Source organism: Dermacentor silvarum, chromosome 3 (assembly GCF_013339745.2).
Source record: "Dermacentor silvarum isolate Dsil-2018 chromosome 3, BIME_Dsil_1.4, whole genome shotgun sequence".
NCBI classification, from domain to species: domain Eukaryota; kingdom Metazoa; phylum Arthropoda; class Arachnida; order Ixodida; family Ixodidae; genus Dermacentor; species Dermacentor silvarum.
Window position 1 is genome coordinate 169,506,494 of NC_051156.1, and position 25,443 is coordinate 169,531,936.

Genomic DNA, 25,443 nt, shown 5'->3' on the forward strand with positions numbered 1-25,443 from the left:
TGTCACTCAGTGTTCGTATCGTCATTTGTTGAAATACACTTTTTCTAAACACACGGAAATTTTCGCTCACTTACAACGCCGCCGAGGCTGACGCCGACAGCGACACCGGATTTTCTGCGACCCGGGGCCCTTCACGCTATCGCGTTAAAAATGATATCCGCTTTCGTAAACATGCATATTGCGTCATTACAGTGTGCTGACCCAAGCATTATGGGCAACACACACGCGCACACACGCACGTATGCACTCACGCACAAACAAAAACACACACGTTGTAATAATGTGAATGGCCTTCTAGCATGATAGTAATATTGGCTTCAGCCAATGATACTCGTCGCGTTAAAGCCAAATGGCTACTTTCCGCTAGGCATTTCTAGAACGCAGGGCTCGAAAATGGAGCCATGAAGGCTGCGGTGTAAGTTCACCATGCATAAGCAAAATAACAGAAGTAGTGGTACGGCTTGGTCGCTTCATCTGGCTTCGTCTAGCGCTCAACTCCTCCTTTTTTTATATATTGAATCAATAGGTTTGCTCTCACTAAGACTCACACACGTCGTCTCATCGAGACTGCGATTTCATTTTAGTTTGCATTAACCGTCAAGTTTTGACAAGATTACCAACACTCATCGTATCGCACACTTATTGTGCTGCCGATAACATCACTAAAGCCTGCACCTTTTTTTTCCCCTTTTTTTATGCCCACTTTTTAGGGCCTTTCCTTTCCTTCGTCCCATCCCCTACAAAGAAGCATTTACGCAAAGATACTCTGGCTAATCACTCTTTTTTTTTCAATTAAGAGTTATCTATCTCTCTCTCGTCTAGCCCCATGACGACAATGGCAGTTTAACCAAGCCTGCCGTTGGTGGCTGTAGACGCGCCAAACTGCATCGCAGTGATACTCTTAAGATCAAATATATAGTATCGTTTACCGATACTATATATGGCATAGCCCCGATGTGGAGTTTGTTACTTTGAATGTTCAAATGCCCCCCCCCCCCCCCAACCCTTGCTTTCAATTAATTCAAAAACACATTTATTTTCAAGGGGCTTTAGGGGCCCTTGAATCTTATATTTTCTCTTTGTCAAAATTTTCAAATTCAAGAGTTTTCAAGGATTTCAAGGAGGTGTAGAAGCCCTGACTGCTGCTGCATATCACACATTGCACACTACAAAAGCGCGACCTTTCTTCAGTAATGACTAAAAACATCGCTTTTTTTTTTTTTCAGCGAGATCAGCAATGTTGATTAGTATGCTAGTGGTAGGAAGCAGGGACAATGATGCGCAGACCGGAAAAACACGGCGCGAACGTGGAGGTAACAAAGGCGCGTGTCATGCATGGGTGTACGTAACCTGCGCGCACACAAAGCGGTGCCTTCTTTCCTCCTCATCCCAATCTAACGGAGTCCTCCTCACCGCGACCGTAATAGTTCGGCACACGGCACCACTCCCACTTTCAGCAGCCATTACCCCCTTACCCTCGCCAGGAGTAGTAGTAGTATAGTAGCTGACCTTCATCGGGCTGGACGTTTTCTTCGAACTTCCTCTTTCGTTTCGCTTGTTACTCGGCGAGGGAACGCGTCTGGAGAGCCGCTCGCGACGCCCTTCTCCGGTTCAGTTGGAGTAGACGCCAACCGGCAAAGTTTCAAATCGGTGAGTGGCATGCTCTTCTTCTTCAGTCTCGCTCTTGAACGATAGATCACGTGATCCCCGGGTTTCGGTTCACAAAAGCGTATATGAATGCCTCGTGTGACGAGGCCCGCAAATTTGACGGTTCCAAATGCTGACGACAGTTCGCGCTAATGCTGAAAACACACCTGCCAACTGCTCGGCGACCAGTCTGTACAGTTCACCTTTCTGTGTAATGGCAGATCCGAGCTATAGGAGCTCGTGATCGCTGGCGGGAGCAAATTTTTTGGCAAACTTACAAATTCACTTCGGTAATGCGGTAGCTTTTCTTCCAATTCCCCGATGAACCTGTAGTCGTTATGGGCGAAGAGTATTTGCGCCCGCCTCTGTGTGAATGCATTTTAGAATAACCGTGCCTTGCTGCTCGTATAAAGTATGGTTCTTGTTTAAAAGCGGTGCGTTTGAGCGTGGACATAAAGGAACCCGTTATATTACATATGCTATTGACGTAAAAACCTTTTGGCAGGCGGGATCTGATAAATAAATTTAAAGAATAAATGAAATCAATTCCTGCTCAATCACAACGGTTATATCCAGTCTGGGATTCAGCCTTCGATACCTGCAGTTGCATTTGCGATCAGTGTAGTGCTCCACGGCAAGCTGTGAGCCCGTAATACACATTAATTCAGCTTCCTCTTGGGTCCAGCAAACCTTTGCGTCCGACAACACATCAGTTACATTAGCGTATTTTTTATCTTCCCATTTTCTCTGCAGTGAAATTGCGTGATTTATCAGTTTCGGCAGATTTGATAAGCAATAGAGAGAGAGACAGAGAGATTTCAGCATTCACGATGAAGGCAAAGGTGAATTGGCGCTGTGGAGGAGAGGGAGTGTGGATTGCGCTACAATGCGATCGTTCAGCATTACTTTTACGATTTTACGTTCAGTCTCAGTTTACGGTAAGTTTCTGCCGCAACTCTTTCATTGCATAGTGTACTTTGTTGGGCGAGTTGTATGTAAGCAGCTAGTGCGCATGCGTGCCGATTTTTGCGCAGGCACGAGATTCTTGAAAAAAGTCGTGACGTACTCGCTAGTAAGTTGAGAGATGCACATGTATGAGACAACAGGAAAGGGCAAAACGTGTATGAGCGTGTTTCCGTGAATATTGTACTGTGAATTATAATAAATTCTGAGATTTTACGTGCGATAACCACGAGTTGATTATGAGGCACGCCGTAGTGGAGGACTCCGGATTAATTTTGACCACCACGGGGTCTTTAACGTACCCCAAATGCACGGGACACGGGCGTTTTTGCATTTCGCCCCCATCGAAATGTGGCCGCCGCGGCCGGGATTATTATAATCTGTATTTGTCGAGTGTATTTCCTTGGTTGCAATGATTCCTTCTATAGGCATGTTCCTTGACTCCGCTATAAACGCTTGAAAGTAGTCAATTGTATTTCAGTATTTTATAATTTTGCCTATGTGGCGCTGAAGCTGGCTTCATTTGCTTCGTTTTATTTCTATTCTAGCTGCATGCACTAAGCAAATTTGCCCTGCGGAAGTCCGCAAGGTCGTGCAGTCATGAAAAGGTATACCCTTTCATGAACAGGGCCGTGCCTCGTAACAACGGCAAGCTTGTTCCTTTGACCCGGCACACGCCCACCTGCAAACCGGCATTGATAGTTGCGGCACGTCGGTGCAGTAACCGTCTCGTAGCGACTTCCTTTCAGGGACTTGTTTCTCAGCACGACATGCCGGTAATTACCTGCGTGGGGGCTATAACTATTCGAGTGCTTCGGTGCTTGAAAGTCGCGCTTGCAGCGTCACTAAATTTGGATAGCCGGAAAGCAACTGACCAAACACTGTCCGCGAAGCGATTCACTCGAAGTGCAGCGATATACAGGCGCGCGCTTGTTCGGAGCCAGGTGAACTAACACACCGCTCTTTGCGTGGACACATAAAACATCGCGTCGTCGGAATAGACGCTTCCTCGTCGTGCAAGGTTTCGTTTCCCATGAAGAGAGACAGCTAGCTTGAATGCGGCGCGAAGGAAGTGCGAGGTTCAGCGTTTGTGTTTACAAACGACTGCTGGCGACAGATTACGGTTATAGCTGTCTTTATGACCATTATCTTTTTGGCACTGTCTCTACGCCCGTATCTTCGTCCTTGTGCCTCTCGTGCAGTCTTCGCGGCTATTCATAAAACCCGTGGCTGTCAAGCATTAACGCACACCTTACCACGTCATAAGTGCGAGAGAAAGACGTATGTACACGCGTTCTCAAGGTCGACGATCCTTCTCTCCGGGAAGCGACCGCCGTACCATTATTGCCGGCTTACAACTAGCACGCTTCCATCGCCAAATAGCAAGCATCGCAACACGAAGCCTTAGAAGGTAACCTCCTCAAGGACGCTTCACGTACCTGGGAAGCGCTTCCCGCATTCCAATTATACCTGTGTCCGCGGCGTCCGCTCTTTGTTCGGCGCGCGTCGCCGATTTTGCGGCATGCGCTCCATCCTGCTGAAACTGTATACCGTATCGGCGCAGATTGACTAACACGTGCATGCAGTGTTGGTTGCCCAAGAGCGAGGCGACATATCCGCAGCCATGTTGCCCACTGGCTGCAGGCGTCGGCATGTTCCATGTATACGCTTCGCTGACGCTTACTGGTACCCACTTTGTACGATGGCATCAATAGCCGACTGCCGGCAAGGCCGTCGCTGTATACAAGTGGCCGTCATGCAGCAGTTGCCTTCGTCTACGCCGCAAGCGTAATAATGGACGAGACGATCGAGGAAGTTGTTTTCGTGGTCACTGGGACGATAAGACGCCGAAGCGCATTAATTATACATAAACCTTCTGCTGCGTGAGTTGTAAGCCAGACCAGAGACAATTGAGACCACGGGCTTTCTATAGACAGAAGAAAATAAAACGGGGACTTTGGCCGAATGGGGTTGTCACCGGAAAGGACTAAATTCAGTGCTACGAGCGAGAGAAAGAGCTCGTAGATTTTGGACGGGCAGAACACGGTGAGTTTCGATAAACTAGCAGCCACTGCGACTCCCGCGCGTAGCTGTTTGTCAGAGGAGTTCGTTTCTGCATCGTCAACTTGAATCGGAAAAGCTCACGTCGGGTCAAGAAAGGATAGCTGCTCCTATTATCAGGTTTTGACGGGTAATGTTAACGGTGGTATAGCGTTTACTTCACATGCGCCATAGCTCCAGCAATGATCGGTGCATTTTTTTTTCTTTCTGTGCTGTTATAAGTATCTTTATGTGCCCCCCTTCTGCTCTTTTTCTCTTTCCCCAGAGCAGTGCAACGGGTTATGTCGCGCTCGCCTCTCTGCCTTTCCTGCGTACGATACCCATAAAGACATCGAGCTTCCGTACCCTGTTTCTTAATGGTGAGAAGTTGTGCATTAAAAGGTTTCGAGGCATGTTCACTCGGAGTGAATGGACGACGCGCTGGCGCCGAGGGTCACGTGACGTAGAGTTCACCCGATCATGCTTCTGAACGCCCGACGTTAGCAGTAGCCTCCACTATAGTGTAACATTGCTGTGACAGGAGTATTATAGCATGATTAGGCTACCAAGCTAACGTATCCAATTTTTAGTCACTTGGACTCCCCTTCTAAGTTAGGTGAACTTGCATGGCGACGTGCCGTTTGGTTGTGTCGGTCACAAATATACTGCACCGTTTCCGCATTATTAACTATACAAGACAGCTGAGTGACACGTGCACCGATCCCCGTGCAAGCAACAGCAAAGAGCGTTTTTCTTTATCCTCCTTTTTTTCCCCACCATGCCCCCTGCCCGTGATACGATCTGCTCTTCAATTGCTTATGTCGGGGCCAAAAGAAGCGATTGTTCACATTGACAAACGGACAGGAGCGGAAGAACTCTGAATCTTTTGCTGCCACTTCGCTGTGCTTAAGGTATACCTATATGGCTTTGCGACTGCCAATAGCAGTAACTAAAGGGTGTTTTTTATCGCGACACTGTTCTAGGCTGGCATTTCCGCAAGGAACAAGCAGAAAAGGGTGCCCAAGGACTAAAATATAAATTGCCATTGCTACTTGCCACTTGGATCGTCCGCCATGCAGGATACCGCCATGCCTCCTAGATGACAGAAGACGTCAGTTCTCTCAGCGTTGACGTCAAGCTGGCGAGTCTAGGCGACGCCATTTAGATAACACGAGGCCTTTGTGTTCTGAGCCATGTGGTGCAGACAGTTCAGGCACCGAAATGAAAAAGGCCACAAGGGAGCAACAGCGATTACTGCGTTCACGCATTCACCACGCCAGGGGTCGGGGAAACGGAAACGTCAGCACACCAGTGTGACGCTGAGGCTCCTAGGCACGAGCCTTGTCCTATCTATAGGCATAATCGCGTATAATGCTGTCTTACGTTTCCAAATCATTCAGCGACGAAAGCACGAACGTGACAACGTTCCCTATTCACTTGTCATCCTCCTTATTTAATTTATCGTCTGCCAGCCCACCAGCGTTTTGTTGCAGCTCTGAGCTTCCAGGCATTGCGTTATCTCGAAGGCTTTCAAAAGTTGCCGCACACTTTACCATCGCACTGTGCAACGTGACAGTGAGCGACAGCGAGTGCAGACAAACATATTCGTGAAAGCTTTACGTGGACAAGAAGAGAGATTGTGATCGTGCCGCAGCCTCAACAACTATAAAGGAGGGAGGGGGTGCTGAGGTTGAGGGGAGGAAGAGACGACACAGCCTCATTCTAGCATGTAGTTTGTCATCCTTTCACCGATCGCAAATGATTACGTTGTGCTACGGCGCTGCCTGAAAGTCGAAGTAAACATCCCGCTATTGACCCCTCTAATTTCAAAGTGTTCCCCTGCTTGAAACTCGACCTCCAATTTCTATGATGATTATAATTATAATACGAGCGTCTCCTCTGAAATGGGACATGGCAGAGGCGACCAAGCTTGTTTTTTTTTTCTTTTTTTACCTTTCTGGTGTTTCTTATTATCAAAATACTTTTTATAAACAAAAAAGCAGGAGGGCAGAGCAACTTCTTGACTGAAGTGTGGCCATTGTGCTTTGGTGACGCCCCTCGGCGATTCCAGAGGTAAAATTTCGCATCGGAGCACCTTTCTATGTCGGTGTGCCGTTTGGTTGTCTCGATCACAAAGACCAAAACAACCAAGCCGCATTTTTAAGGCCAGCGGAGTTACACGTCCAAAAAAAAAAAAAAGAGTGACTGAATGTGATCTCTAAAGGAGGTCCAATGCCTCCCCTTCAAACAGCAACGAGCATTTGATTCATTTTTCACATTCTCAGAAAGATGATGGGATGGACTATAGTTGGTGGATGTTCATCGCGACAGTTTTTTTTTTTTTTTTTTTGAAGCGCAACAGCTGACACTCACAAAGAGCTGTCGTTTTCAGTTCATTTCCTCTTTGCTTGTGTCAACTGTTGCGCTTCAAACAAAATATATCGCGATGAATATTTTCCAGCAATTTGCCTTCTCAGAATGTTTTAGTCAAAGTTCGTTTCGTGAGAGAGAAAGGCCTTAATTTTTCGCCATCGTCTCCCCTAGGAATATCATTATCAGGCTCACTCGCATTTTTCCATCCTTTCTTTTTCTATTAACAACGGAGCTGTTTAAGCCGGCCGTTATTCCCTTAGTCGTCCACAAAAAATGTGGGCCGATCCTGGCGGTAGTGCAGAAAGGGTCCAAGCGCAATGGCACATACCCCTGTGAACTAGCGAAGCTGAGCCTGGATAAGTCTAGCTAAGCATGGTTGGGACTGCTTAAGCTTAGTCATCAATAGCCAATCAATAGCTAATCGATAATTTATCAATAATCAATAAATTCCTGGAAGTGCTGGGGATGACTTGGTAGTGCTTAGCCTAGCCCAAAAGCCAGGACTAGCTAGGTGCCCATCAACTCCGCTTTCTCTTTATCATTGCGCCTACAGTGCAAGCTACGCTCATTTTTCTCCCCTGGAACATCTAATCCCATCCCCCACTCTATGCAAAGTAGCATGTCAGCGGCCAAACACGCGCCAGCAAAAATCTCTGCTTTCAAATAAAGAGCCCGTCTCTATCTCTGTTTCCGAGCGGCCCGTCGCCGTTAGAATCATCTTGGAGCGTTCTTGAAGCGCAGTGTCTTCTCCACTCGAGGGATGTCGCCGTCCTACTCTCGGTTGTAGGGAGCCTACATGCAAACATCGCTTTCATGTAGGCTCCCTACTCGGTTGTGTCGAGGAAGGGTCGCAGTAATTTTATTTTTTAACAGCGGAGCTGTTTAAGCTCTTGGTTGCGCCGCGTAGTGCGAACAAAAACTGCTCCTGGCGATGACGTCCCAGCGCGTTGCCTAGCAACCACCATGTGGAGCAGGGTGTGCATCGCCTCCTCTCTCTGCCGTGCACATGTTGCCTTGACATGGGACGTTAAGAAGAGGGAAGGAGAGCATACGCGCACCGCGCGCTATGCTCGGGAGAGAGAAAGAGAAAATGAGAGCGAGAGAGAGAGAAAGAAATTTAGCAGCACCAACGAGGCAACGCGCAGAGCTGCTGCCGACGCCGTCCGCGTTTCCCCGCGTTCGCGCAGAACGCGCGCGGTGTCCCTGACTGCAGCAGGCGCCTCTGGCGGCGGCTCGGCAGCTTTCGACCAGCCACGCCCGGCAAGTGTGGAGGCGCAGCTTGGCCGTGACGTCACCGGGGAGATAAAGCTCGGAGCCGCCGCGACGGCGGCAGAACTCTCGTTGACTCTGTGGCAAGTGCATGTAGCCTTGACATGGGACGACTAAAGAAGATCCGGACACCCGAAGTAGAAGCCGCTCATCTTGAAGCGCGCCGCGCGGCCAACCGAGAATCTGCGCGTCGGCGGCGAGCCGATTCGGAATGCTGTGCCTAGCAGCACTTAGCATTTCCTAGCAAAACTTAGCCAAGCCTAGTAAAACCTGGAAGAAGCTAGGTCGATCACCAGCTCCGCGGTTTACTCCAGCCTTGCACCACTAGTGCAAGCTGCCCACATTCTTTTTTACTCTGCCATGGTTGTGGTTAGAGGCTGGTTTACAATTTTATAGTGTGCAAATCAACCGTTTGTGCTGATGCCTGGATGTAGCATCATGACGTTATGCACTCGTATAAAGTAGTAGCCCTGCGACGGAATACTACCACGACTGCGTTGCAGCATTTCTGCTATAAAAGCGACGACAGAGGTAGCACAGCAGACTGCGAATTTCGCATTGAAAAATCACGGTGAAGTCGGTGATATGGTCTGTACAGCGGTGTACCATTGTGCCACGCGCCGTAGGAACCATTACGTTGTTGTCCCAGCGAAAGCAATCGGCATGCTACCGGTACTACCATGGATACTTCGCAGTATCTAAAGAGTGTGAATGTAAAGAGAGTAAAACATTTACATTGATTTTTTTCTCGTCTATAAAGCCCTGATACGCAAGACCTCAAGAGGCAAAGGAGCGCCTCTTTGAAGTTATATCTAAAATTGTTCAAAACCATGCTGGAATAATTCTCTTAAATCAGCCTCTCAAATCGCTTTTGTATGTTGCTTCCTTTGTCATTGTCTTGTTTTTGCAAATTGAAACGTCGTTTTTACACCAGACGTCTTCCTTTATTTTATTTATTTTTGCACGAACAGACAAACAACTGCAAATGCTGCGAAGGCATGAATGCCTGCGGGTCATTGGGCTTGCCAATGTCTGAAATTTTGCTGAAGTTGAGGCTGGCAGGAACGCCTTAGGGCACCATGATATTCGGGCCTGTTGCTTCACAGTGCAACACAGCATCGATGGGGAAGTGAGAGAACGTTAGAATCATTAGAACCTCTCTGCTACGATCAGCAGTAAATATCGAGGCTACAGATACAATCGTCTATACTCCCTTTAGCTCTTTCCCCAGCAGAGTGTAGCCTTCCGGTACTTACACTGGCTAAACCTCCTTACTTTCCCTCTCTTTTTAACGCTCCTCCTCCTAACACTCCCTTTCCACTTTCAGCATTGGTAAGCGGTGATGGCTCCGACGTACGGCTACTGGGACCTGCGCGGACTCGGCCAGCCCGTCCGCAACCTGCTCGTCTACAAAGGCGTGCAGTTCGAAGACAAGCGGTACAAGTTCGGGCCGGCGCCCGACTACGACCGCGAGGAATGGCTCAAGGAGAAGTTCACGCTGGGACTCCGCTTCCCCAACCTGCCCTACTACATCGACGACGACGTCAAGATGACGCAGAGCATGGCCATTATTCGTTACCTGGCCAGAAAGCACGACCTCGCAGCGAGGTAGGACGTGCAAAACATCGGGGCGAACCAACTTCTGTATTTCGCATAAAAGGGATGGAGTAAAAAGTGCACCACGTGTGATGCGTAGAACTGATTTGAGACTATATATAATAGTAGCAGACGAGACCATGTGACAAGGGATATTTCGATGAGCATTCGAGAATACACAGTTACACACTCGCTAGAATGTGACTATGTGGATGCGGAACGCGAAGATGTACCAAGACGAAGCAGGGTTTTCACTGAGAGTGGTTCAACTGCGTGGTATGATTATATCGCTAATTCTCTCGGATAAGCAGTGAATTGCGCGAGCACGAAACTGTGTGCAGGCCTTTGTTTAACAGTAGTCAGAGAACTTGGATACAAAATAGATTCATAGCCGATACGTACCATTATAGCGGAATACGGACACGGAAACGACAACAGCGGAGCTGGTAGTGACTTATTTTATAACATTGCGCACACCCAAACTGCGAGTGTCTCTCATTGCAATTTGTGGTCATGTGCTCTTTTTATTCGTTGACATAATGGTTATCAAAGCGGCGCAAGCTTAACGCTATATGTTTTCCTCGGTCAAGAAGAGCCGTACAGCAGAAGAACGGTCTAGCGCAGTGTCCCAGGACGTTCTGGTTTGAACACAGCGTCGCCAGATTGCGAACAAGCGTTGCGAAAGGAACTTTTGACTTGGTTAGTGACCAAAACACCTTGCTTTTCTAACGTGCCATCTGAGCGAGCACGCAAGTGTTATTCGTCGAACTCTTGATTATGTCACTAGAGCTTATTTTTCTTGCCTTTCCGTCCCGTATTGCGCTAAAACGGTAAAGACAAAGTGTATGCGCATCGGCTAGAACATTCTAATATCTGCTACCTTGAACTGCCCTACATGACGTATATGCGGTCGTTAACAGCTTCGCGCTCCACCTTCCTAATCGTTAGTTCACAAATTTACCGAGTCCTTTGTTTCTTGAAACTCCCTTAACCCAGTATTTCACTGGTGTACATTCCTGCAGGAACGAGAAAGAGACCCAGGAGTTGGACACGATCGAGCAGCAGGCGCGCGACTTGGCCTGGAACCTGGTGATGGCCGTGCATTCGCCCAACTACCCGGAGTCTCGTCGCAAGTACGAGGAGAACATGGAGAACGCGCTGCGGCCTTGGGACGAGCTTCTGCAGGGCAAGCTGTGGGTGCTGGGAGACCGGCTCACCTACGTCGACTTCCTGGCGTACGAGGCACTCGACTGGAACTACGAGCTGAACGCCAACGTGTTCCAGGGCTTCCCCATCCTGGTCGCGTACCTGAAGCGCTTCGAGGAGCTGCCTAACATCCGGCAGTACTTCTCGTCGGGAAAGTACAGCAAGTACCCCATCCTGGGGCCCATGGTCAAGTGGGGATTCAAGAAGCAATAGTGGCGCCGCGCAGCTGGCCATATGGCCTCAGCGCCAACCGCTTGTACTTCAGCTTGGAACGCCGAATGGGTGCAATCAGATCTTCAAGAACACCCACCGAAGTACTGACGTCAGTGCCAAGTGGCATTGAGGCAATCATATTACTACACCACCAAACTTCAGTTATTTTGCACGCTCTGAAGAGATGGGTTAACGACGACGCACACACCATCGTCACTTCTCAATGGAGTACAGCTTGGGCGCTAAGAGTAAGAGTACTTCCTTGGTAAGTACGAGGACTCGTAAAAATAAAGTTGATTATGAAACTTTATTTCCGGGAAAAAAAAGTTCAGACTTCATTAGCAGAGCAACTGGGGCCTACTGGTGTCACAGGGCCCGGACCACGTTCTTATGATATTCAGATGGTAAACTATCATGCACTCTATGAGTGTTTACGGCCAATTATACTCCTTTCTTTATTTTATCTTTAGTTGCTGACTATTTCTACGTGTTCTGGACATCAAGAGGTGTCATTTGATGCAATTTCCATGCTCATATATGACATCTACAAGTCACATAACCGACATTCTAAACCAGTTGAACCCCTTAAGGGTGTTTTGCTGTGTCTGTAACTAACACCCTTGCATCCTCACAAAAATACATTCAGTGGGCGATCTGTCCGGCATTAAGTTGTCATATCACCCTTTTCTATAAAGGGTGCAGCACATGCCATTACACCCATTCCTTAGAAGCCAAACATGCACGCGCTATTCACTGTTGCACCTTGCTATTCTAGTGAATAATCACAGGGCAGTGCCATCTGGACAGAGAACCATCCAAACGTAGTAGTTACTGCATGAACCAATCAATATATGTCACTAAAACCCGCTATAGAGAAATTAGTAGCCCCTCCCCTGTCGAGGAAATGGGAGTAAGCGAAGCTTGTCGTGTGTTGCTTCGATGTTCCTCCGAACGAATTGCACTGACGAGTACCATGCACGTTGTGCTCGAACCACAACCGGTCACACGCACTGCAGCTGGCTCCGAAGTTCCGGTTGAGAAACTCAAGTTGAAACCTGGCCGTCGCACCGGGAAGTTGGCGCTAGCGTTGCCGAGGCGTGCGCCACCGTTGTCGGGTTCCTGGAGCGCTAGAGGACGCTGACGTTTGGCCTCAACATCGCGCTCCGTCAACTCAGGGTCCGCGGCTCTTCGCAGACGTTTCGCCTGGGTGTCGGAAGCCCTTACGCTAGAACCGGCACGTCGACGACGAGCCCTTTCCCGAGCGCGTTCACTCTAGGTGGATTTCCAAGAAATTTCTTCAAAACTTAATCTGTCCGTCACGTAAGACAATGAATGGCTCATACTTCTTTAAGCAATGGTTCATACCCCCGTAAACGCGGCCTCCCCATTGATGAGCGGCAACGGAGCCAGCAGGGGAAGACGACGACGACGAACGCGGGAGCAGTGGCACGAGCGCGTTCGCGTTCGCGTGGTAGCTCCGAGGGGCGCCAACGAGCCAGCTGTGGAAGAAGACGACGACGCTCAAGCCATTGCTGATGATGATATTTTCTGCACACAGGCGACAGACGGACGAATCGGCTAGCCATATACAGCTTCGCTGTAAATTATTTCGAACACGATAAGGCATGTAATGCCTTTATTACTGGGCTTCTTCCACTATCCGTCCCTGACAGTTCCGGACTACCCGAGGCGGTGCTTTAAGGCAAATGAGCGCTGCACATGCAGCGTCTCGGGCAGTCCTGGACAATCCGGGACGACAAACCGAAGAGGCCCACTCAGTTGTATTTCTCCTCTTCTTACGGTCTCACTGATCGTAATTACGACGATGATGTCCTCAAATCGACATGCAGGTCGGTCAAGAAGGCGCGACGGCTATCTTGTTTCTATAACAGCTGAGAACAATATTTATAAGCTAGCGGTTCACTGGGAACGGCCGGAACAGTGGTAACGGAGTGAACGATGTACTCGCATATAGGACATGATTAGCGCCGTCTCTGAGAAATCATGGTAAAAGCTCCCTTAACGTTTCATCTCCCATTTATAAATGCTAAACTGTAGTCAAACACCGATATCAATCCATACCGGCGGACAACGTGCAGCTCGTGTCTTTCATCCACCAAGAATTTTTTCTTTTTTTTTTTAGAAAGATCTAAGAACGGTGTCGCCCACAATGTTGAGTTGATTGCGCTTCCCATGTGTGCTTATCAGCTCGTCCAGGGGTGGAGCTTTCTTTATAGTCTGATTTCATGTAGAGAGCGCGTAATGCGTATCACATGTACAGCGCTCGTACCAGACCTTTTCTAACCGTTCACCTTCCCGCTCGAACTTGCTCGAAGCTGTACGCTATACGTCCTGCTTTTTGGTCACAGTGGTCTTGTAATCGCGACGTCCCACTCTCGGCGCTCGCTGGCATGGAATCTCGATACATATACGACTACGTACGTCGCCTAAGCCTGCGAACGTGCAGTAAACATTGCTTCCGCGTTAATAAAATATCGTGCAGAAACAATCGAAGATTGATTGTCAAACTAATTAAGGTATACTGTGCATGTCTCCGTGTTGTTTTTGTTTCTTGTCTAGCTGAAGCGTCGTCGTTTCGTACGGGTGTTTCACGGTTGCACCTCGCATGGACTGCAAGTATGGCAGCTAGACGGAGCGGATGCATGCGTGAACTTCGTCTCAAAACCGTGTCTCGCTCTTGTCGCCGGGGGCGTCCTTTCAGCCGCTGCCAATCCCGAAGGCAGTGCCGTCTAACACAGCGTCTCAAAGTGCTACCTGTTATACGAGGGAAGAATATGCGAGAGACTGGCACGTGACAAACTCGTTAGACGTTTCAAAGAGCGGCTTTGGCACGAGAGAAGCATGCGTGCGATCGCGGCCTGATGGTTGGAACATAGGGCTGCTGTGCTGAAAGGACAGTGGTTCTATCCCGCCATTGGTCACGCATTTCTTTACAACGTTATAAGACGCACTTCGCCCAGTTTGTATGTATCTAACTCGAGGTCTGTTGAGAGTATGTGAGCGCGTCACAGCGTGCACCAGATTTGCAAGTTTGTAAAAGATACGAGGTATGTATAAACGTCACTCTTATAAATGATATCATGCAAGGTCGCCCGTGACGAACGCGCGCGCTGCTATCCAATTATAAGTGTGCTATCGCTCAGTGCTAAGTTCTGGCCCGTACATTGAGTGATAATAAATAAAACACACGTGCACTATCCAGGGCTTGCTAACACATTAAAGCATCATCGAATTAGTTCGATAAGGTGGAGGAGTTGTTGCCATTTAGGCTGGAACAGTCAAAGTCGTCACTCTCTTCTCTCTTACAACCAGCCCAATGAACAGGAGCCAACCTTTTTCAGGTCATTCTGATTCCTTACCACTCATGAATACGAAGCTTTACTTTGGCTTGCTCCCTCAGCGTTCCCATTATGAGCATGTGTTTTGTGTTCTGTCTGCGGCATTCCCATCATTGCTGACGCCCTCGTGCGCGCATGCGTATGTGTCTCAAAATCTCCTCGCCTTCCCGCGGTTACTTGGTCTTCATTAAGAGCTATGACGCTGTTTAAAATCACCAAATATGAACAGTTACTCAAATTTCATGGACGACTATGGGCAGTTCCGAAGTTACTCAAAACTTCGTGCACCAAAGAACGTTCTGGTTCGTCGTCATGCATATTATTCCGTAGCTGACACTCTTCTCTATGTCGATATAAGTGCATTAGGAAATATTTTATTGAGGTGCCGCCACACACGATAAGGTCAGCGGAGTACAAAAAGCTTATCTCCGCGAAAATGAGGTCGTGTTGGAAATCTTCAGATGTTGACAAAATGGTAACAATTTAGAAGGAGGCTGGGCCGGTGGTGATGAGGCGATATACGAGGGACTGTTAGGGAGACTCTAGCCGGCCGTGATGAACCCCACGGGCAGGTGGCCGTGGTCGCCCAGGGAGCGCAGGGTCACCCGTCCTGAGGGGGCGATCTTCACCACCGAAATGCTGCAGTTGGTCAGGCTCATGCGGGACCAGGCTTCAGGTTGAATCTGCAGGGCCCTGTTGCGCAGAGTGGGTGGAACAACGTGTGATCACCAAAGCGCCAGTATTTGCCGAGCTTGCACGTGGTGCCAAAATTGTACAGCGAATCATAATCTGTTATTACGACTAGAAAGGTGGAGAACGTCCGCTCAAAGCACCCGCTCCAAATTTCCCCGAAGATCTATTGAGCTATTTAAGATTGAGATTATCTTCCTAATCTCAACTTAGATTAATCTAGTGAACAATGGGTGGCGTCAAAATTGTTTTTCTTTTTTTTTCTGTGTATCGCGAATTCGCAATCTTTTTTCCGCGTGCCACCGACGCACCGAGACGCTGACACGGGTGTCCGATTGGCTGAAAAAGCTCACGTGACCCTTCCTCTTCGAAAAACTTTCCAGAGCAGGGGCATGCAAGTGGGGGAAGGTATTTCGCTTTGCTTGACGTCGTGTAGTGTTCGACATAATGTAACCAGGAAACATCAAATTGAAGCTCCTTGTTGACCGCTTTGTGCAAGCGAGAGTGAACATCGACTATTCCTTATTGTATGACCAGAGGCCTTGACCAAGCTGCCGAGAGATCGAAGAAAAATTTAAAGGGTGGTAAAGTAGTCTATAGGATGCATATAGCCAACTGTAGACGGCTATAACCGATTCTTATATGGAAAAAGTTCTGATGTACAGCGGTAATTGCAGCAGCGATCGCGATGGAAACATTCACTGACGGGTTGGTGGACGGACGGACGGACGGACCGACCGACTGACCGACCGACTGACTGGCTGATTGATTGATTGATTGATTGATTGATTGATTGATTGATTGATTGATTGATTGATTGATTGATTGATTGATACATTGATCGAAGCGATTATTAGCAATAAGCCAGTCAATCCTATTCATCTCTTGAAAACATTAGGTGGCTGGAAGATTGATTGAAAGCATTGACTGCTGACCGATTGATTTATTTAATAATCAATCAGTTGATGGTGCTCGATCGACTTTCACAACTTGGTTTCATTAGCATTCGCTGAAAAGCGTGCTCTCCCAATTCTCATCTGGTTGGCTATAACGTGAAGCTATTCCAATCTGTTTCTATTCCATTTCCGCCACTATAGCCCTCCACGATTGGTCAAAATTTTCTCGGCACGCCCCCACTTCGCCTGTCTTTCACGCGGCGTCACTAAACTGCGAAAGCTCCCCATCTGATAACGTGTGCCCACAGAATATGCTTGATTAGGCCAAACAACAGAAAAATAATTATTTCCGATTCTGCGCCTTTGTCGTCATCAGTCCTCTGCTATTGATCAAAATCTTTCGGGCTGCGCACATTTCATATCATATCATGTCCATATCATGCGACGTCAACAAACAGCGAAAACACAGGACGTCAAAGTGACACATTGGCACTAAAGATGCGCATTAATATGCCGAACAAAACTACTTTTTTTTCCGGAATAACCGGAGACTGCCCCGTTCCGAAAGGAAAGAAAGATGGCTGCCCGCTGATCGATCTGACACTGGCTACTCGGAGCTACCGGGAAAAAAAAGATTTTTCTGCGTATAATAAAACATTTTGCATGGCATAACGTTGTCAAGCCCTTTCGGAACGCATATGACAACGCTCTATACCGACTCTTCTTCGCTAAGGATCCACTTTAACAGCATTTTTAACCTTCCGTTGCACGCCGCCGCGATTTTCCACCAGCCACCGCAAGCCAGGCAAGGGGAAGTGGACCAATCGCAGTTGCCGGCACCGCCCTCCTCATCTGATTTTCTACTTTCAGTGCGCTAGTTCGGCCTTACCGAAATCTCTCTACTTCTACTCCTCGCCTCCTGCATGCCAATTAGATAATAATAATAATAATAATAATAATAATAATAATAATAATAATAATAATAATAATAATAATAATAATAATAATAATAATAATAATAATAATAATAATATGTCAAGGTAGGCAATGTTATTTGCTTTCAAAGCAAACGAAAGTGAGAGCGTTTGATCGGGCTGTTCAAACAACGCTGCGGATCACCACCCCCCGAAGCTTGCAAAGCCCCTGCATACTGGTCTCGTCCTTAGAAGCGATGAACGGTCTTTAGATGCTTGGCACTGGCCGTTAATGGAATAGTTTTACGTCATATATGACCCCCTGGATGCGGAATATGCGGTCGGGAACCACACTTACGAGCTCGTGGCAAAGCATCGAAATGCCGCGGCCATGAAACTGCGCGAAATATGATGGGCGAGCGGGGTGACCCACCTGCATATGCAGTATCGTATGACGTTGGCGTGGCAGACGATGATCTCGTGGGAGTCTTGCTTCTGGCTGGGCGAAGCGCGGTGGAAGTACTTGCGGAAGCCGGCCTCTATGCGGGAACCATCGGTCAGGAACTGCAACACAAACCGGCGCGCACACCTTTGCGTTCAAGGGCCACATCTGCTTTCGGCTAAACTAAATTAAACTAAGCTAAACCGACCGACTGACTGACTGACTGTTCTTGACGGAAAGATAATCGCAACACAAGGCCCAAAGAAGAAAAGCGACCCATGCGCTCCAACTGGGCTACTTTAATGCGCACATCAATCTACGTGTGTACAGGAGCGCTTTAGCACAGCAGTAAATCGGAATGACAGGCCGCCATAGTCAAGAATCGAGCGCGTGACACCGTGTTCAGCTGCAGAACAACATACTCAATAAGCTATACCGCGGCGAGCTCGAAAATTTGTTATGTGGTGACAATTTTGTACTACTCTACAAGGAACATAGAGATGCAATTATTATTTTTTTATGATTTCGCAATAGCAAGGTTACTGGCGTCTGATGAATGATTATTCTGCCGCCGTGGTTTGTCGCTTGCCTTATTTCGCTACCCTCCGCATTGACGTTCTCTCCTCCTCGCCACGTACTCTCACCAACTCCACGCAATGCAGCGAAAGCTACGGGTCGCGTCAACACACCGGAAGGAAGGGTCCTCCATTGTCCGCCCCTAATCACCCTCCTCGCGACGCCGACTGAATGGAAGCTTCATAAAGGAATTAGCGGTGCACATTTGGCGAGGCCCCACACTTTCCAGAATGCACAGCTGACTCTCGTCACATTGAAGCTATTAAACTTCGCCGGCTGACCAATCGACAGCTTTTACCCTGTGACGTCGTGCCTGTCGCCGTCTTTAGGTGCGAAGGAAGGACAGGAAAATAATCCCGGAGAGGAGCACGGGTTTCTTTTACGCGTGAGTGTATGTGCCCCCATTTTGAAGATTCGCGATGCGGGCTGTACGAAGCTCGGCGATAAAAGTTGGCACAAAGCCAAGAATGAGGTGAACAGTGCAGCTGTCAAGGGGGCCAACTCGCACAGGTTTACCGCTATGCGGAGCTGTTGGCTTCAGCGCCCGGCATAACTCACTGCTCGGAGAGGCATAAAATCAGTTGGTGGGAGGATGACGAAGAAACAACAGCAGCGCATCCTAGTGAATGAGATGTGAAATAAAGTACTCATTTAATATTGTACGCAGTTGTACTATCTTGAAGTGAGAAATAATTAGACAAACAATAACATAAACAAATAGATCAACAATAAGCTAATAATCAGATGAACAATGACAGCAGAAATGAGAGAACGTACGCTCACACGAAATACGGGTTTACTTCGTGGCACGAGGGTAGATTTTTTAAAATTTGTGGCATCCCCGAGGCACCTAGCGTTGCCATTTCCGTGGACGATTATCGTCACGACATACCGAACACAATTCGCGCGTTTATTTAAAATGTGTAAAACAAATGTCTGATGTGGTTTTGTGGACATTTAGACTGGACCATGGACCATGGCCTGGCTCAGCACCGTCGAATCACGCCTCACACGAGCTGCTAGGAGAGCGATATATATACATTGCAGCTCAGCCGTGTCACTCTCGTCTGCGGGCCATCGGCAAGCGAGACTCGAAGACACGAAATGTGATCGGTCGTTAAACGATGATCAGTCGATGCCGGGTATGAATTGATCAAAGAGTTCACACGTATTTGCACAATAGGGAATCCTTGCGTCACCTGGGTATACGATATCTAGTACCTTGGATTGCGGCTTCCATATTCCAAACGGTGGTTCGGGAGGCATGGGTTCCCCTTCACGGATGAGATCGCACTGAAAGCGCGGGAGCCGTGGCAGGTGCCGGTGGATCAGTTCGGCCGTTTCGACTGCACGCGTCATGGTCGAGTGGGTCAGCTGGCAGAAAGGGATGCCCAACTGCTTGAGCCGCTGGCCGGTCAAGTCTGCCTGCTTGCGGCCTGCATGCATTTGACCACAGAATATCCTACAATCATATTGCTTTACCCGGACGCTCGTTAATCGATGGGCGTGGTAGACACACTCCGGGAGTCTATCGTGCTTAGAAACGACTTCGCTGGCGAGTGCCCCACGTGGGCGTCGCCATGTTTCCTTTAAAATCAGACGAGCACAGCGAATCTTTCGCGTCAGGCAGCCAAAAGGCACCTATCTATAGTTATATTCGTGGTCCATTTAAAATGAGGAGGAAGGGAGGGGGTGCTGTTGCCAATATGGACACTTTCTGCCATATTTTCTAATTCATCCATGCTATAGCGTATTTCAGCCACTAGGACAAGGCGCAACAACTACGTAGGTCAGTCACAGCTGACAAGATAGCGAATTGGACAGTGTCTCCAATACACAACACCCCCAGGACTCGGTGCTCTTAATTTCATTAACGAACGCCCAATAAGAGCTATGTGGGTTCGTCGACGGATCCAGGTGAGAACGCAATGGAGGCAACCAGTCAGCAGATCCAAAGGCTGGGTGACCTCGAGTCATGGCGGTTTTTGACAGAGACGCTTTTGAACCAATAAAAGGTTTTGTTGGTGATGGTCCAACTTTGTTGTACCAGCTAAGTGGACCATAGACATTATACACACGAATGGCATTGACTGTAAGAATCCTCTATGTGCGTTACCTTTTGTCCGGGGTCAGGCTAATGTACTATGACCGCTTGATTAACGACAATGTACGCACAAATGGCTAGGCTTCGAAGCGCAGCACGGGCATTGGGGAACGCGATCGCTAGTATATGGTCGAGAGGGCGGCTGCGGTCTGCAAGCGTCACCTTGAGGTCCATATAGCAAGGATATTTTGGTTACAAGCGCAGGGAGCGCGAATGCGGCATGCAAGGCCCATGCATTGCCTTATCGCGGCGTCAGCTCGTAGTTCTCGCGAGCGATGGCGACCAAGTAGGCCGCCATCGCTCCACACTGTGTGCACTTCGGATCGCGGGAAAGAGGCTACCCACGAAAGAGGCTGCAGGCCTCGGGATCCGGCACGGGCGCACAATCGGTCGTTATATGCTAACGTGGTGAGTCGAACTTCTTCGATTCTTCAGCGCGTGCTTGCCATCGAGGAGCTATTCCTTGTATACGTATGTATATCCGCTATAGCTGCTGGCATTGATGTATACACACAGCAATAAATCACGTTTTATTTGCGCTATGTGTTGTTTTTTTTATTGCGAGTTTTCAACTCCCCAAATGCGTTGTTCACCTATATAGCTGACGCTGCCAATGCGCGGTATAATTTGTAGAGGGTTCTTAATTATCGATCAAAGAGGTGAAGCATGCATGCGTTTTTGTAAGCAAGGCAGTCCTGCATATACAATCGTGCAGGGAGGCTTACAGGCATTTCTCTCTCTCTCTCTCTCTCTCTCTCTCTCTCTCTCTCTTTGACGCCAGAAAAAAAAATAGAACTTTTGGTATGATAGCCCGATATGGCTTCTCGATATGCATGGTGCACACATTTGTCAATATTACCTATACCTTCCTGCTTGCAGGGAAGTTACGCCTTTTTGAGAAGTGATCAAATTCGTATTGCACTAACGCAGCGAGGCAAAGGCTTTGCAAAGACAATAGTTTTTGTCACCGTCTAGGCTTATTGAGTGATAAATTGGGGATCGATCAGCAATTGCATACCAGAGACCCGCACACGTCCAAGCGCCGTGAACAACGAAAAAGAAATCAAGAATGAGTATAGCTGAACGAACCTACACTTACAAAACACTGGGAAGACTCGGTAAGAAAGTCCACTCTGTTACTGCCCTCGGAAAAAAAGAAAGGAAGCTTGGTGTCGATTCGGGTGCCCAAAATATGCTGCCAGCGAATGCGGTTTAGCGTGACGGCTATGTCTCGTCGTTAGTGCGACAGATGTGCGAAACCGATGTCAAATTTTCAATTGAGAAGTAGAATTCCCAGATGTCGAGTTACTCTGCGCTTTGCGTTTAGCCCTCATTGGCTGGCTAAGAAAAATTATGCACAAACTGATTGGTTAATTGCTCAATGGTGCTCGTTCGAATAGCGCTGTTCTGAACCCCTCGATGCGTCGCTTTCTTTTCTTTTCTTTCTTTTTTTTTGCGCTGGTAATAACAATGGTCAGCAAGAACGTTGATGAAGTAACAACTGACCAAGTTCTGTGAGCGTGCGATCCCTGTCCGGCTCCTCGTAAAATGTGAAGTCTCCATGTCGAATTAGGTACAAATATCGCGTTGCAGTCGCCTTCGCTTTCTGCACTTCTTCGTCATAACGACGCTTCTCTTCTTCCGAGGAGTCAGCCGGAGGCCTTGCGCAATGCTCGGCGTCCCGCCTGAAAAGAATAAAAAACAAAAGCTGCTCCGTTACAAAATCTTCAAAGGCTCGCGTTTAACAAAGATTAATTCTGCCTGTCTGTGACCACGGAACAATAGTCCTGCGTTATAGCAGGTTATATAATTTGCGGTTGCTCGAAATGGCTGCAGAGTTCGGCAAAGAAGTCCGCGAGTTTCTGCGAGAATAGTGCACACGACGGCATAGGTTCACAGAAAGATTTGGACTTGAAGTGATCCACGGGGGTCAACAATGTCTCTGGAGCGAACGTTTCGACAGTGGGGACTTGTCTTCGTAAGGGCGACAACCCAATTCTAGTGCCCATTGTCAAAATGTTGGCTGCAGAGACATTGCGACCCTGACGAAATCAAATCCCCATAGCCGAAACGTTGGCTACCGAGACATTTCGACCCTGACGAAGTCAAGTCCCCGTTGCCGAAACGTTGGCGACCGAGACATTTCGACCCTGACGAAGTCCCCATAGCCGAAACGTTGGCTACCGAGACATTTCGACCCTGATGAAGTTCCCATAGCCGAAACGTTGGCTGCTGAGACATTTCGACCCTGACGAAGACAAGTCCCCGTTGCCGAAACATTGGCTACTGAGACATTTCGACCCTGACGAAGACAAGTCCCTGTTGCAGAAACGTTGGCTACCGAGACATTTCGACCCTGGCGAAGTCAAGCCCCCATTGTAAAAACGTTGACTACCGAGACATTTCGACCCTGATGAAGTTCCCGTAGCCGAAACGTTGGCTGCTGAGGCATTTCGACCCTGACGAAGACAAGTCCCCGTTGCCAAAACATTGGCTACTGAGACATTTCGACCCTGACGAAGACAAGTCCCTGTTGCCGAAACGTTGGCTACCGAGACATTTCGACCCTGGCGAAGTCAAGTTCCCATTGTCGAAACGTTGGCTACCGAGACATTTCGACGGTAATGCGACGTATGGAGGAAGAGAGGCTGAGGCTACAGAAGGCGGAGAGGGAGGAGCGTGCAATTAGACAGTGCTGACGATGACGTCATCTAGGCAAGGGAGGAGCGATGAAAGGAAGGCACGCGCCCAACCAAACCCTAGTCTAGGTGGCGTTGGCCTAACGCAGATGCTAGGTGGAAGAAAATATTCAAGGGCACTTTAGTATCCCTACATGGATCAATTCGAAAGCATTGCGATGTCTCTCCGATGACACCTCGGCCTCGCTCGCGTACTCGCGTGGACGTCCAAAGGAGCCGGGCGCAGCTACAGACCACGGTGCAAGAATATCTACAGACTGAGAAGTCGAAGTCGAATGTTCGTCCATCGGAGCACACGAGAGAACTCACCGAAATTACCGCACCGACTGGTAGCGCCGCGACGCGCGGCGCTATAGAACGGCCACACAGTTGCCGCTTCCCAGCAACTGCAGGTTATGCAACCATAATCTTACCGGGAAACGCTTGCGTCGAACACTATGCGCGAAGGCGAGCTTTCTGGTTCTTTTTTTTATTTCCCCGCATGGCCGGCGCCACCGCTGCCGCGAATGCGCGGAGGTGAGCGCCATCTGTTGGTGCTTCAAGGAAACCAGCGTCCCACGCGGTGCGCGCCTTCAGTTGATTGACTGTGACCACGTGACTTTGTGCAGCATCTCCGGCCACGCCGCCAGAATTTCCGTTTCATGAGCCATATAATACTTTCGCATTAAAAGAAGGGAATAAATTGATAGGATCAGATCCGTTGTGGCCATATAGGTAATTATACAAGGTAGATTAGAGGTTTTAAGGAATAGATAACAAAAAATTCACCGACGATTACGATACTCCCTAATGCGAAATTTGAGCGCAGCTATATACGTGTTTTCATTTCGCGATATATTGAGGCAGGGAATTTAAAGAGACATGTAGCAGAGTGGACGAATCGTCTAAAATCTGATCTGCGGATCAAACGCGCCGGCTTTTAATTATACATGAGTAGTCGAAGGTTACACTGTAATCGCTGGTGTCGCTTGGCTTACAGAAAGTGCTACACAATTCGCGTCGCGCATACAATCAGATTACAAAACAATCGCAAACCATGACAATCGAAACAACCGCGAACAAGACCAAACCAAGCCAACCAAACAAGCATGAGCGAGAGCTGACGCGAGCAGACGATAGTACGAAATGTGTGTGGTCCGGCGGAGACCAGATACGAGTACGCAATGAGCGGTCGGGCGGGTCCGCATGAAACCAGTTTCCCGCGCGAACGTCATTGAAGGAGCCGCTCTCATTGGTCTCCGCCATTCGCGGCTCGCGTCTCGCTCTTTCATCTTTCGCTGTTGTGCTCGTTCGCTCGGTTACGCCGTCGCCGACGTTCGCCCCAGGAACGGGCCATTTTAAGAGCTGTGCTCTAAAATAATGCGGCCTAGACAAAATGCTCGACTGGTAAATATCTATATAGATTACTTTATTAGCTCAAGCAGGCTAGGTGACTATTTGTCGCCGCCTCGTTTCGAAGGGGATACCAATAAATCATCATCAATATCATCATGCGTGCCATGACGTACGTCATCGCCAAGGAGCTTATACAGGGTGTTTCACTTAACTTGGTCTGACGCTTTCGCAAGGAACCTACATGTATATAACACCTAATGCCCCTCCATACACGTCAGCAGTGGCGCAGGCAGATTTTTATTTCTGTATTTCTTTTTTTTTTTGGGGGGGGGGGGGAGGTCACCCTTTTGGAGGGGAGGGGGGGGGGGGCAGGGGGGCTGGAAAAGTCGCATACTAACACAGAAATTTCGGGAGGAGCACGTGCCCGGCGTGCCACCCCCTGGCTACGCCACTGATACACGTTTCCACCGATACGCGGCGGTATAACGTGTGGTTGGAGGGGCTTTTAAAGTAGTGTGTCATGCCTTGTCTAATGAGTACCTGAAGGGGCACACGGAGCATGCAGCGATCTGCCTACCTGTCCCAGTTGAAGTCCCAGTGAGAAGAGGGCTGGAAATCGGTCGTCCACGAAGCATGCACTTGGCGTTTCTTGGATTCTTCGCAGTATAGCGAGACGGCAGCCACGCTGCCGCATAGAATGCCCATGGCCTTGGTGACATGCCCGAGCATTTCGTTGCGTTCACACGTGAAGATGAGTCTAGCAAATTTTTCTACAACTACGTGGTCACCAAAGGCCACAGATATCACCACCCACAGCTCACACAGGCACCTTGTTCTTGTCCTTGCGTCCAAACACTGGCTCACATCCCCACTACGGGGGATTGGCCAAGAATCACGCGGTTTCAAGTGTTTTTATTCGGATTATAACAAAACCTAAATTTGCATAACAGAGCGTGGGTTAAAGAAAAATAAATAGTACTTTTTTTTTTCCAACTTCTAAAATTTAACACAGGCACCTTATAATAAAGGAATGGATGAAGACCTCAATTCTTCTTCCTACAGCCCAAAGCATCAACAATTTTCTTGAGCTACCTCCAGATACCTCATGCGGGGAAACTAGC

At 48.5% G+C, this 25,443-nt stretch overlaps 2 protein-coding genes across 2 annotated transcripts; one reads left to right on the forward strand and one right to left on the reverse strand.

Moving 5' to 3' along the window:
• Positions 1-1,503: 1,503 nt before the first annotated feature.
• LOC119446055 (glutathione S-transferase) lies at positions 1,504-11,617 on the forward strand. Its single transcript, XM_037710379.2, has 3 exons — positions 1,504-1,650; positions 9,620-9,900; positions 10,911-11,617. Exons 2-3 carry the CDS (start codon positions 9,635-9,637, stop codon positions 11,305-11,307), a joined length of 663 nt encoding a protein of 220 aa, XP_037566307.1. The 5' UTR covers positions 1,504-1,650; positions 9,620-9,634; the 3' UTR covers positions 11,308-11,617.
• A 3,591-nt stretch (positions 11,618-15,208) lies between these two features.
• On the reverse strand, positions 15,209-25,160 carry LOC119445015 (serine/threonine-protein phosphatase Pgam5, mitochondrial). The gene is made up of 5 exons (XM_049664844.1): positions 24,900-25,160; positions 21,795-21,973; positions 19,394-19,620; positions 17,600-17,730; positions 15,209-15,359 (listed from the first exon to the last, which is right to left on the reverse strand). The coding sequence occupies exons 1-5, from the start codon at positions 25,049-25,051 to the stop codon at positions 15,209-15,211; spliced, it is 840 nt and encodes a 279-aa protein (XP_049520801.1). The 5' UTR covers positions 25,052-25,160.
• Between the last annotated feature and the right edge of the window lie 283 nt (positions 25,161-25,443).